Raw genomic sequence first — 11,908 nt, 5'->3', positions numbered from 1 at the left:
ACACAAGTTTGTAGTCTCGCTTGGTGGAAAGCAATATAGCAAAGACTGTATTCAGTTCTGACATGAATTCAGTAAATCATTGTGTATTGTTTTTCAATAAAGAGGTCAAACAACGAGAAAATAATGTAATTATTATTATAAAAATAAAATAAAGTGTTTGCTTATTATTTTGACACATATTCTGCATGTCACTCTACAAAAGTAATTCCACATTCTCCACTGTAGTGACCACATTTCAATTTGGCACAAATTCCTCTCTACAGTATGCTATTTAGGAAGAACCCATTAATGCTGTCCTCTTTGGGATAGACATGGTGCTACAACCAATTTGGAGCTCCATCCAACTACATTTTTCAGTAAAACAGAGGTTCTCAGTCTCAGTCATGAGGATGGTTAAATGTTGCATGTTGTAACAGTGGCATTGTGGGATTTCTACCATAAGGTCAGTCCAAGGTCAGGCATAGTTACAATGACCAAGAGTTTAAAGAAACCTCTAAATACAAAATCGAATGAGTGTGAACAATGGAAAAAAATTTGTACATTCAATGAATATTTACACAAAACTGCTCAAACGATGCACCCCAAACATGTAGATAAAAACTATTTTTCCCCAGTATTTCAAAGATGGCTGTAAGGATCTGCAGTCAGTTTCTCTTGAAACCATTTCAATGGGTTATAGGCACAGATTCTATAAGTAGGTCTGAAGTGTTATTGCGTCTGCATAGTGTCCCATGCTGCAAAAACAGTAAGTTTATGAGAAATCTATGAGATACTGAAATCTTTTTGTATTAACAGTGAACTTTCTGGATACTATATTTAGGTAAAATAGTATCCAGAAAGGTCTCCAGAAGAATTTCAACAAACAAAACATAATAACAGACAGGCATTAAAATGTCCATTTCTTGTTAGAATGAAAGCACAGCAATAGCTGATGCTCCAGTATTAAGGCAGCAATATGCCATATAGGAGATGATGACAACAATGCATTGTTCAATGTACTCTTGGAGGATACAGTGCAGTGTTAAATGATTCACAACAGTGTTAAACAGAAGAAGGTACAGAATGAGGCTTTCTGTCTGTTTTAAGTAGAATGTTCTTTGCACTAAAACTCAACACACTCATAAGGCAATGTAGGCAAGTTAGTACTAAAGGCATGATGCAACAAACCTAGTTTGAGTTTTGTATGTACTACAGTACTGGGCAAACATCAGACAGCAAGCTTTATTTAATATATTTCCAGTCAAAATAGCCACTAAGTACATGTCATTCATTTTTCAGGAGACTTTACTGCTAAAAGGAAATAGACAAAAAGAGAAACATTTGCAAGTCAAACAAAAGAAGCTGCTGGTGTTCTCAGAACAACAGACTGACCACCCCGAAACCCAGACCTCAACATCAACATCAGAAAATGAGACTGAACTTGGGAGGTGTGGGAAAATATACCTGCAGACTTATCTGAAAAGCTGAAAGCATGTCTCCTGAAAAGAATGGAAGCTATAATAAAGACTGGTATATAGTATCAAACTCAACTCAATCCACCATCTCAGACCAGTGTTTACTCTAGCTACTATTACTCCACTTATCTGACTGTCACCTCATTGATCCCTTTCTTTGCTACTATACACCCTTTAACTGCCGCTGCACTCAGCACTTTAACTTTAGACCCATATTTTGCACAATGTAAAGGTTACAGCTATGACTGTGTGTGTGTATGAGTGCGTGATGGTAGGAATGCATGTTTATTTTATTTTTTTGCATTGTGTTTTATTTTATTTTATTGTATTTAATTTTATATTTATTTTATTTTATTTTATATTTATTTTATTCACTACATGTAAATGTCTGTCTGATACTGTGCACTGTGAGCTCCTGTAACCAAAACCAAATTCCTTGTATGAGCAAGCATACCTGGCCAATAAAGCTTGATTCTTATTCTGATTCTGATATGTTTTCTGTCTTTTCTCCCGACACTGAAAAATGAATCACTTGTACTTAATGGCAGTTTTGACTGGAAATTAAGTAAACAAAGGGTGGACTTTGAATTTGCACAGTATTGTATGTAGTTGTAGAGCAAACAGGTCCTACATTCAGCAAATAATTGTAAAAATAGTGCAAGGATATGTAAATGAAATGAACTATCACACATATGGGGGTATTTCATGGTATAGAATTTGACTGCATTTCATCAGTCACCTGTAGGTTGTAAGTTAACATCAGAAGTTTTTCAGCATGCCTGCAATAAATTATTATTTTTTTTATTTTTATTTTTGCAACTCTATCATGCATGGTGCCACAGCATGATTGCTGCATAAATGCCAAGTCCTTCAAGATATTGCTAGTTTTATATATGCAAGTGATTTGGGTATAGCTCCACCCAGCACTATGTGTCCCCAATGAATGTCCTCATTTTATGGGCTGAAGAACATCTCAGCTAAAGGTGTACCAAATAAACAAATAAATCAGTAATTAAATAAATAAAAACATGAACAGACAAATGGCAAGCAACATCCTAAATAAATGTAGAGCTTTATACAAATGCATGAACTACTATGTACTACACCATGAAATTACATTACATACCTGATAAAGCTTCTTGAACAGCATTTCCAACCAACCTTCTCCACATCCAACATTCCCATATACCCTCCCCAAGCAAATTGTAAGGTTTTGAATGGAAGACATTGTCGGATGCTGAAATGCTTCCAGATGGCCTTTTGGACCCTGTGTCCATATAGGATCTCACAGGCTTAGATCGATAATGATGTGCTCAAATATCTGCGTGCTACCCTTGAAGCTGGAAGCGAAGATGAAGTCCCGGCGGTCTGTAGAGACCACGGTAAAAGAGCGTGGGGCTTGGATGTACACTTCCTTAAAACGCTCAAAAATCTTCTTCTCCGCATCCCACAGGTAGATCTGTGAGAAGGTGTAGTCACTACCTAAAGCCAGGTAATACCGATCTTTGAAGGTGAATGGTTGAAGGATCATGGAACCTCTTGAAGGAAGGGCCTGAACCTCAGAGAAATGCTTGGCAGTCCAGTGAAGGACTTTAGAGTCACCAATGTATCGTGTCATAGCCAGGTAAATTTCCTCCTTAATCCAGAAAGCCTTGACAGCCACTACATCCTCCATATTGGGGATTTCACCTTGTAAGACAAACTTCTGTACACTCTTGCTCCACTGGTAAATTACTGGGACTTGAGATCGACTGGCCAGGATGAGGTGAGCCTTGCCATCCAAGTCCACAAACTCTGCATCGGTATCACGGTACCATTCATGCAGGGACTGGTAGGAATAGAAGCCCTTGTCGTTCCACTTATAGAGGGTTGAAAGACCAGCCTTAGAGCTGTCAGCAATAACAAAGAACCAATCATCGCCAATCTGGAAGGCTTCAATGTCATTGGGCTTGGAGATCTTGGACACTTCAATGTCCTGAAACTTGGTGAACTTGCTTTGATCTTCATCAAATTTGTAGATGTGAGAGCCACCAAAAAGCTGAGCAACAATCACAAACACCTGGTTCTGGATGATCACTGACTTGCAGCCAACAATGGACTGACCTGCAATTTGTAAATGAAACAAAGTAATTAATTTGTGACAGACTTATAAGTGCAGAATGGTTCTTAAACCATTATCAACTAATTAACAGAACCTGATTCGGACAGTTTTGTCTTTTATTGAGCCCCAGAATAGTCTGAATAATTGAATATATTGTACACATTTTTATAGCAATGCAACAGCCATTATTTTTACAATATACTCAACTCAAAGCATTGGACTATGACAGAACAGAACAACATAAAAGTGTTTCTGGGAACATGTTTTATGTAGGTAAGGTTACTGGTTTCACTGTTTTTGGGATGGGGTTAAAAGACATTGGTCACATTGTTTATTTGGATGGAGTTAAGTACAGTTTTTGGTCACTTTAATTTTTGGGGTGGAGTTCAGTTGGTCATATTGTTTTTAGGATGCGGTTAGGTAGGATTATAGGGCATATTGCTTTCGGGATGGTGTTAAATAAGGTTACTGGTCATATTGTTTCTGGGATGGAGTTGAGTGGGGTTATTGGTCATACTGTTTCTGGGATAGGGTTGAGTAGGGTTACTGGTTGTATTGATTTTTGGATATGGTCTGAAAAAGGTTATTGCTCATATTGTTTATTGGGATGGGGTCAAGTAGGGGTATTGGTCATATTGTTTTTGGGATATGGTCTGAAAAGGGTTATTGGTCATATTGTTTATTGGGACAGGGCTGAATAGGGTTACAGGTTGTATTGTTTTTGGGATATGGTCTGAAAAGGGTTATTGGTCATATTATTTATTGGGATGGGCTGAGTAGGGTCTCTCTGCTTTTGAGCTGTGGCCTGCTGAGAACAATACTGTTAAGACATTTTGTAGTGTGGAAAAGCAGGGTCTTTAGAGCCAAAGGCTAAAGATCTGAAGCATTGTTCTCCTGCTTCAGTAAACCTTTGCGGCTCATCAATTAATTATCAAGTTAAATCAGGTGTGTTAGAGGTGATAAAACAGACTGTGCTGTTGGGGCACTAGACGTGCAGATAGAAAAACATGCTTTTCAGCTATTGAACTACTATTGAACTACTGAATAATTGTAAATTCAATTACATATGCCTTATTCACAAAATATTTTCCATACATTTGTCTGTTTTACCTTTTAAGTACACAGCAAGGACAACAATTTTGACTAAATTGCTTATCTTCCCACCTGTAATGTTGTCGTAAGTCCTGAAGTTCATTTCAATGTGGTCCCACTGAAGCACCATGCAGCTCTCTATGTTAGGGGCAGCAATGGCCACATACACATCATTCTTGTGAGAGAACGTGTCCACAGATAGAGACTCAGTAGTCACAGAGTGAAGTGGAATGAAATCTGTTGGGGCAGACAATATTAGCTCAGGGTAGCAGATATTAGCTTAAAGAAAGCATGCTAATATGTTAAGATAAACATTTTGAATTGTGGTCTAAGAATACTAAGCATTGTAAAAACAGCTGTAAATTACAATAAACTGTAAGTTAGTGTACAATTATTTTACAGTGCTGTTAAATACAATGGGGCTGTTTTGTAGATATGTACAGTACATTACTGTAAAATGTGGATCATAGGAATAATGTACATTTCTGTACAGTTTGTCATAGTAGTTCTATTTTTATCCCTTTAATTACTGCTACACGTTGTCATTGTAGAAACAATATAATTTCTTAATCTTGTAGAAACACACTTGTCAACCATAGGTAAATAAATAACATGGGAAAAGTGGTAATATTGCAATTTTTATATTATTATGCACTTGTAAGTGATTACAAGGTCACTGTACTGAGAGCCTAGCAAGGTATCGAAGGCAGCAGCTGAATTACACACATACATGCACACAAATAGTTTTCTGGCTTCAGTACTCGTTATTCAATTCATCAGTTAATTATCAAGTTGAATCAGGTGTGTTAGAGGTGAAAAAACTGTGCTGTGGGGGCACTAGAAGTGCAGTTAGACACACACACACACTCAGAGAGACAACCTGTGGAGATGCACTCGTTGTGGAGGCTTGCCATGTCATTGAGCCGCTTGCCCTTCATCTCCTCAGGGCCAGCACAGAGGACATCTGACACGGTGGCATTGGTGTTCTTCAACCACGTCATCAGCCACTTAGCACGACAGTCACACTCTAACACATTACCTCTCAGGTCTCTGCAGGAGGACACACCAGGTTAAAGGACTTCAGAAGGACACGCAAAAGGCTAGAGGTAAGTAGTTAGTTGTAGATATGACTGGAAAAAGGCTTTGAACTGGCACAATCTATAAATTCAGCTGAAAGCAGCTGAAAGGAAAGTGCTAATCAAGGCAGTAAACAACAGTCTGCCTATTAATTTTATAGCAAACAACATGCAAAGTAGACAAAACAATCGCAGGTCGTAATATTATTAACTTTTGTTAAGTGCAAAAATATAAAAAAGACAATGCTACTGACCGAAGAGCCATTTCTGAGCCCACAGAGCTGGATTTTATTGATGAGCTGAGTCAATTTGTATGACTTATTGAAAAGAGCCAGAAGGGTCATCACTAGTGAACACTAAAGTGTCCTAAAGTGTCTCATGAAGTGCACAACTAAACTACGTACGGCACAAGCTCACTTATATTACACAGTGAATGAAGCAGACTGAAATGCAGACTCACAGTTCTATTAGTGAATCCAGATCAACGAAGAGATCTCTTGGCAAGGCTTTGATGTTGTTGTTCGCCAAAGACCTGCAAGGGTACAGATACACTAAAGTGCACCGGAACCAATTTGATGACATAGCTTATAGGGAATTAAGATGAGTTATGATGTAAACTTACAAATGAGTCAGGTCTCTGAGCCCTCTGAAAGAATATTTTGAAGTGGTCTCAATTTTGTTGTTTTCAATGAACCTAGAAGACGAGGAGTAGACCAATCAATCAAACTGAATCAGTACATGGGAGGATGATGCAAAGAATGGAGACTGCAAGACAGGAGATGCAGTACACGATCAGTAACACAATAACGTATCCCTTTTTGAACACATTATAATTTGATAGGCCTCTTATTATATCAGTTGGAAACAGTGCGATATGAAATAGGAGTGAATCAATACTGGCATAGTAGGAACAAACCGTAACAGAAGTATGTATGGATCATTCTACTGAATTAGCTCAAAGTCATCAGACCTTAGATATTTACAGGGATTATGTTATCATCTATTTACACCCAGTGTATTTAAAATAATACATACAAATATAAACAAGATCATGTATATCTCTATTGAGAGGTGACTGTCCCAAACACTAACCCCTAAAGTTCAACTTGTATAATCTTTACTTCTTTGCATTCTTTTAATGTTGCTTTTTAAAAGATATTTTTCATTACTTTTAAAGTGAAGCTGAAAGATGTAGTTTTATTATGAGCTTAAGTTTTTTAAAAAAAAGTGTTATTAATAAATGCCATCCCATGTTTTAATGTCACTACTGAAACACAATAAATTTTAGTTCATAGGCGGAGCCTTATTTTAGCCTCAACCCTGCATTTTAGAGCAGGAAGTGAGACTGCATCCCTGTCCCTCATGGGCACATGGTGAGCAGTTGGATCCCATTGATTTGATGTAAATGTGTTCCAAAGTCTGAAACTCAGTGTGTAACAATAAAAATTGTCACTACCGAAACACATATTTTCTGCAATTTAGTAACGTTGTTGTGTTTTAGTGAAAATTATTGTGATTTTATGTGTGAACAACTGTTCAAAGTTATGTGTGCTAGTCACATACTGGCTAGGGATTTTGAGTTATGCTCAAAATTGGCTAAAATTGTCACTACCGAAACAATTATTACCGATTAGAATTTCTGAAGTATAGTGACAAAATGGAATGTTAATGATTGGTTTTAATGAAATAACTATACTTAAGGCATAAGGTTATTCAAAGCAAAAGCATTTTAGTCTAAAGTGTATACACACACGTATATATATATATATATATATATATATATATATATATATATATATATATATATATATATATATATATATATATATGGAGAGTGATTTTTGGTTGAGAGGAAATTATTGATATAGTAGTTAGAAAAACACAGGTACATTTCAGCTATTAGACAGATTAATTCAATTCCATCAGCAGTGCAATTTCATTTTAATGGAGAATTGATTACAAAAACTAGTTAGACGGTTAGACGGTTAACACTGGGCTTCCTTGAGGAGAGGTTTGGAAATAGTTAAGCTAACACACTGACAGACATAAAACCACAATGTATTGTTTTGCTTGTTTATTTGTACTTTTTCTAATTTGTACTAATTATTTGTACTTATTCTATTCTATTTGTACTTATTCTTTCCAAATTTCTTATATATGTATGTATTCGTCATGTCCTCTTTTTTTTTGCATTTTTCACAGTAAAATCTTTCAGATTGATCAAACGGACTTTACATGACACAAAAGAAATGAAACTTACAAATACTCTAGATGTGGTAGGCCAGCGAACGCATCATCCCTGATTGTAGTAAGTGCATTTGAGTTAAGCAGTCTGTAAAAGCAAACAGAGGACAATGACTTTGTGTAAAACAATGCATGAATCAAACTCAGCAACTTTTGATTATATCACAACAGCAGGCTCTTAGTCTGAGCGATGTATAGCAACGACAACATCCGTTAAACCCCTTCACAGTAACTGTTTTTCAGATGCAGATGTATTTTTAGCTTGTTTACAGTATATCACAGCGCTGACATTATGAACGCCTCCAGTGCCAGGAGAAAGTCAAAGGAGCCACTGTGCTCTATAGAGACACTGTCTTGTTCACTGTGAGACAGTGACAGTCGAGGGCACTGTCAGCTCAAGGGAACTGCTATCGTCGTAAACAACAGCAAGTGATAAATCCGCCCTAAAGTGACCTCTTGCCATTGGACATTAATTCAATGGAGCACATGGATGCTTTCAAGGTTGTACAGAGATATCAGAGACAGTGAAATGCATTTCTGTTAAAATTTAAGTACAGTGCTAGGACAAAGTTAGTCCACAGTTACTCCTACAGTACACACAGCACTGCTCACGTCACCTCAATCCACATTGGCTCGATATGTAAAGAAAACAAAAGATCTAATCAAGAAGTACAACTAATAATAAAATGTTTGCCCTCAAATCACAGTAGATCCTCATTCAAGATTAAAAGCTCTGGTAACAAGAAGACACTTTATATATATGATTAACACTGCCGTATTCTAAAATTATAATCATGAAAAAGAACATCTTGAACACAACGTCCAGAACCATCAAGCTGTCTACTGTTGCTCTTAAGTGTTTCTAATGTTCTACAGAAAAATATATACTTTTTACAGCACATTACTAAAACACAGCTTTCAAAACACACACAAATTAAATCCATAAACACTACTGATTATTAACTGAACAGTAATGAAATCAATTGAAAACAGTTATCAAAGTTGCTAATTAATTTCACAAAGAGAAACAGTATAAATAGTCATGCAAGTAAAATTCTTGAAGGAACAAAAACAAAAAATAAGTCTGCATCCAAATTGTTAACTTATATTTATTGATATAAATAAAATATCAAACCAAATTAGTTTGATGTCAAACATAAGCATCCTGAATTAATCAGACAGAAAGGAAATTGTGTGGATTTATTGTGTTTCAGCATATAGCAGAGCTTTCTAGATGAGAGCAGAAGGCTAACAGTGCTTTGCAGTGAAATTTGTACCTATTGTGCAAAAAAGGAGTTTAGGAACTGTGTGATTAGTGTGTATCAAGACATTATTGCCTAAACCTTTGAAGTTTTCCTTTTGCTAACTGATGAAAGGTTTGAGGTTTAGATTAGCAGGTTCAGGTTTTGTGAGTGAGCAACTGAGCTGTACAGGGGCATTCAGGCCTAAGACTAGCGCTTATGTCATTTGTCATGTTATGTAATATTCTGTAGCGCAGTATTTCTTAAGAAGAAATTTCTTCTTAAAACCCACCTACACAGTTTTAATGAAGATTCTGACATTCGTCAGTGTTTTCTTATTTGGGATTTGTTTTTAGGTAAGAACATACATCTACACATACTCAAGGTGTGAGCACAAAGGTGTGAACAATTCTGCAGTTTAAGAACACATCATGAATCTGTCGTAGACTTTTTTTGAGGACCTTTTTTTAGAACAAATTTAAGAAAAACTTAGGAAGATATTGGTGAATGAGGCCCAATGTTCTCTCACTACAATACCCACGCATGCACACAACCACTGGGATTCCGCTCCAGCATAAAGAAATTCTGATTGCTAGCATTCGGCTTCCAAAAAGTAACGTTACCTGGTTAGAAGGGGGATTTCCAGACTTTAAACCAGAATATATTAACCTAGAGTCTACTGTGGCACCACTGCAGGTATGTTTACAGGTGATGCAGCCATGGTTAAATTTGTCATTCTGGCCAGAGCGTCCCTTTAAGATAAACAGTCCATCATATGTTATTGTTTAAAACAGAATGAACTGGTGGTCAGTTGCAATGACTGTTGTTTTTTATGAAGTTTGTATTTGTTTTATAAAAAATAGGAATAAACCAACTGTAACAGTAACAATTTGTTATAATAATAATAACTTTATTATTATCTTTGTTCTTATTATTATTGGTAAAAATAATACTACTAATAATACTAATACAACTACAACAACTACTATTAATAATTATAATAATAATAAAAATAGTAATAACTGCAATAATAAAAAAGAAATGGCTATTATTATTATTATGATGTTATTTATAATAATAATAATAATAATAATAATAATAACAATAGATGTTGTTATCGTTGTTGTTATTTTTGCTAATGCTGTTCTTATTGTTCAAAGCTGAATCCCCTGAGAGGGAGCAGGTGAGAAGTGGTGGTCTTACAGTAGCTGCAGGGAGGGCATGTGGGCGAACATCGCCTCCTTCACCTCAGAGAAGGTTCCGTTCACGATGCTCCTGAAAAGCACACGAGCATCGCTCATGAGTGACAAACGCAGTGAAGACATTCACTCATTCACACAGTCTTTACAACTAACAGAGCAGAACAGCATTCCAGCCCCTCATTGTGGAAGGACCACCGGCCTCTCCTGCATCAGCCCGCGCTGCGCTCTCTGCGGTGACGCTCTCACACTGAGACGAGCTGAAAAGCCCTCACTGTGGACCTTCTGCGGCTCAGACAAACACGCAGGTGTACTTACAGCGAGCTGACATCGTTGGGGGTCATCCGGGGGACATACGAAGACCCGACGCAGATGATGGACTCCTTGGAACAGCTGCATGATGAAGGGCATTTAAAGACCTTTTTCCCCGAGTGGACGGACGGCATCAACCAGAGCAACATCGCCGATATTACAGCGCACTGTTTGACCGTGGAGAGCATCTTTCCTGGCTGGTTTGCATGTGGGAGTCCGGAGAGGAAAGACCTGAGCTCCACCGAGTCCTGCCTGCAGCCCCAACTGCAGCACTGAAGCTCCTGACATCAGCAGTTCAGCCGCAGCTGAAGCTCCTCGCGCTCAGCTTCATTATTTATTAAAGGCGCCCAACACTGACGACTGCTGGTCAAACCGCCTCTGTGAATGAGCTCGACCGTCAGCAGCGCCGCGCTGCAGGTAGTCAGGACGCTATTAGGAACAGATACATATTAATAATTATTCTAACTTAATTTTTTGTTGTTTACTAAATTGTGAAAATTACTAATACAAATCTACTAATAAAAATCACTTACTATTTCTTCAATAGTCCATAGTTACTGAGGTAAATCTAGTTAAGATCAGTTAGTCACACTGACTAACTTCTCTTACTAACAGTCACACAGGCGGTTTTGTTGGTTTCTGTTAATTAACTCTTATTTTTCTTATTTATTGACAGATTTCTCGTTGCTAAATGTTATTTTTTGTGTCATAGCTTACTCTCATGTTATAGGAGAGGTCTGGATACACTTTACATGTTGTTATTCTCATCATGATGGTGTTTTGTTTTCAGGTTTTCCACTTCAGCCTGGAACCAGAAGTGCTAACAAAATGCTAAATATGCGTTAAGTTGTTGGAGGCTTCAGATAAAGGGTGATTCTAGTTTTATGTAAGCTGTGTATTTGTTCCTGTATGAAATAATCCATTATGTACAATGGAGTTGTTTTAACATGCATATATACTGTTTATAATTATTGGGCAGTTTGAGTTAATTTGCTGCAGAAGTGTGGAACACTGAAAACTAGAAAGTAACTATAACTCATACATAAAGTTATTTAAGCCCAAACCTGTTAAGTAACTTTACCTCAATTTTTCGAGGCAATGAGTTTGCATGATTTTTTTTTTAAGTCAACTAATTTAGGTCTACAGTGTGGATTTTAAGCTTTTAGCCTATTAACTTTGGTCCTTATTT

The 11,908-nt window shown here is 37.0% G+C and overlaps 1 protein-coding gene across 1 annotated transcript; it reads right to left on the bottom strand.

Annotated features, from left to right (window-relative positions):
• Positions 1-1,962: 1,962 nt before the first annotated feature.
• On the bottom strand, positions 1,963-11,158 carry lgi2a (leucine-rich repeat LGI family, member 2a). The gene is made up of 8 exons (XM_036596291.1): positions 10,726-11,158; positions 10,412-10,483; positions 7,984-8,055; positions 6,346-6,417; positions 6,184-6,255; positions 5,528-5,697; positions 4,720-4,884; positions 1,963-3,557 (listed from the first exon to the last, which is right to left on the bottom strand). Exons 1-8 carry the CDS (start codon positions 10,905-10,907, stop codon positions 2,740-2,742), a joined length of 1,623 nt encoding a protein of 540 aa, XP_036452184.1. The 5' UTR covers positions 10,908-11,158; the 3' UTR covers positions 1,963-2,739.
• Between the last annotated feature and the right edge of the window lie 750 nt (positions 11,159-11,908).

Source organism: Colossoma macropomum, unplaced genomic scaffold (genome assembly GCF_904425465.1).
Source record: "Colossoma macropomum unplaced genomic scaffold, Colossoma_macropomum, whole genome shotgun sequence".
NCBI lineage: Eukaryota > Metazoa > Chordata > Actinopteri > Characiformes > Serrasalmidae > Colossoma > Colossoma macropomum.
The sequence above is the reverse complement of the archived record's forward strand: the minus strand, read 5'-3'. Positions and strand labels throughout refer to the sequence as shown.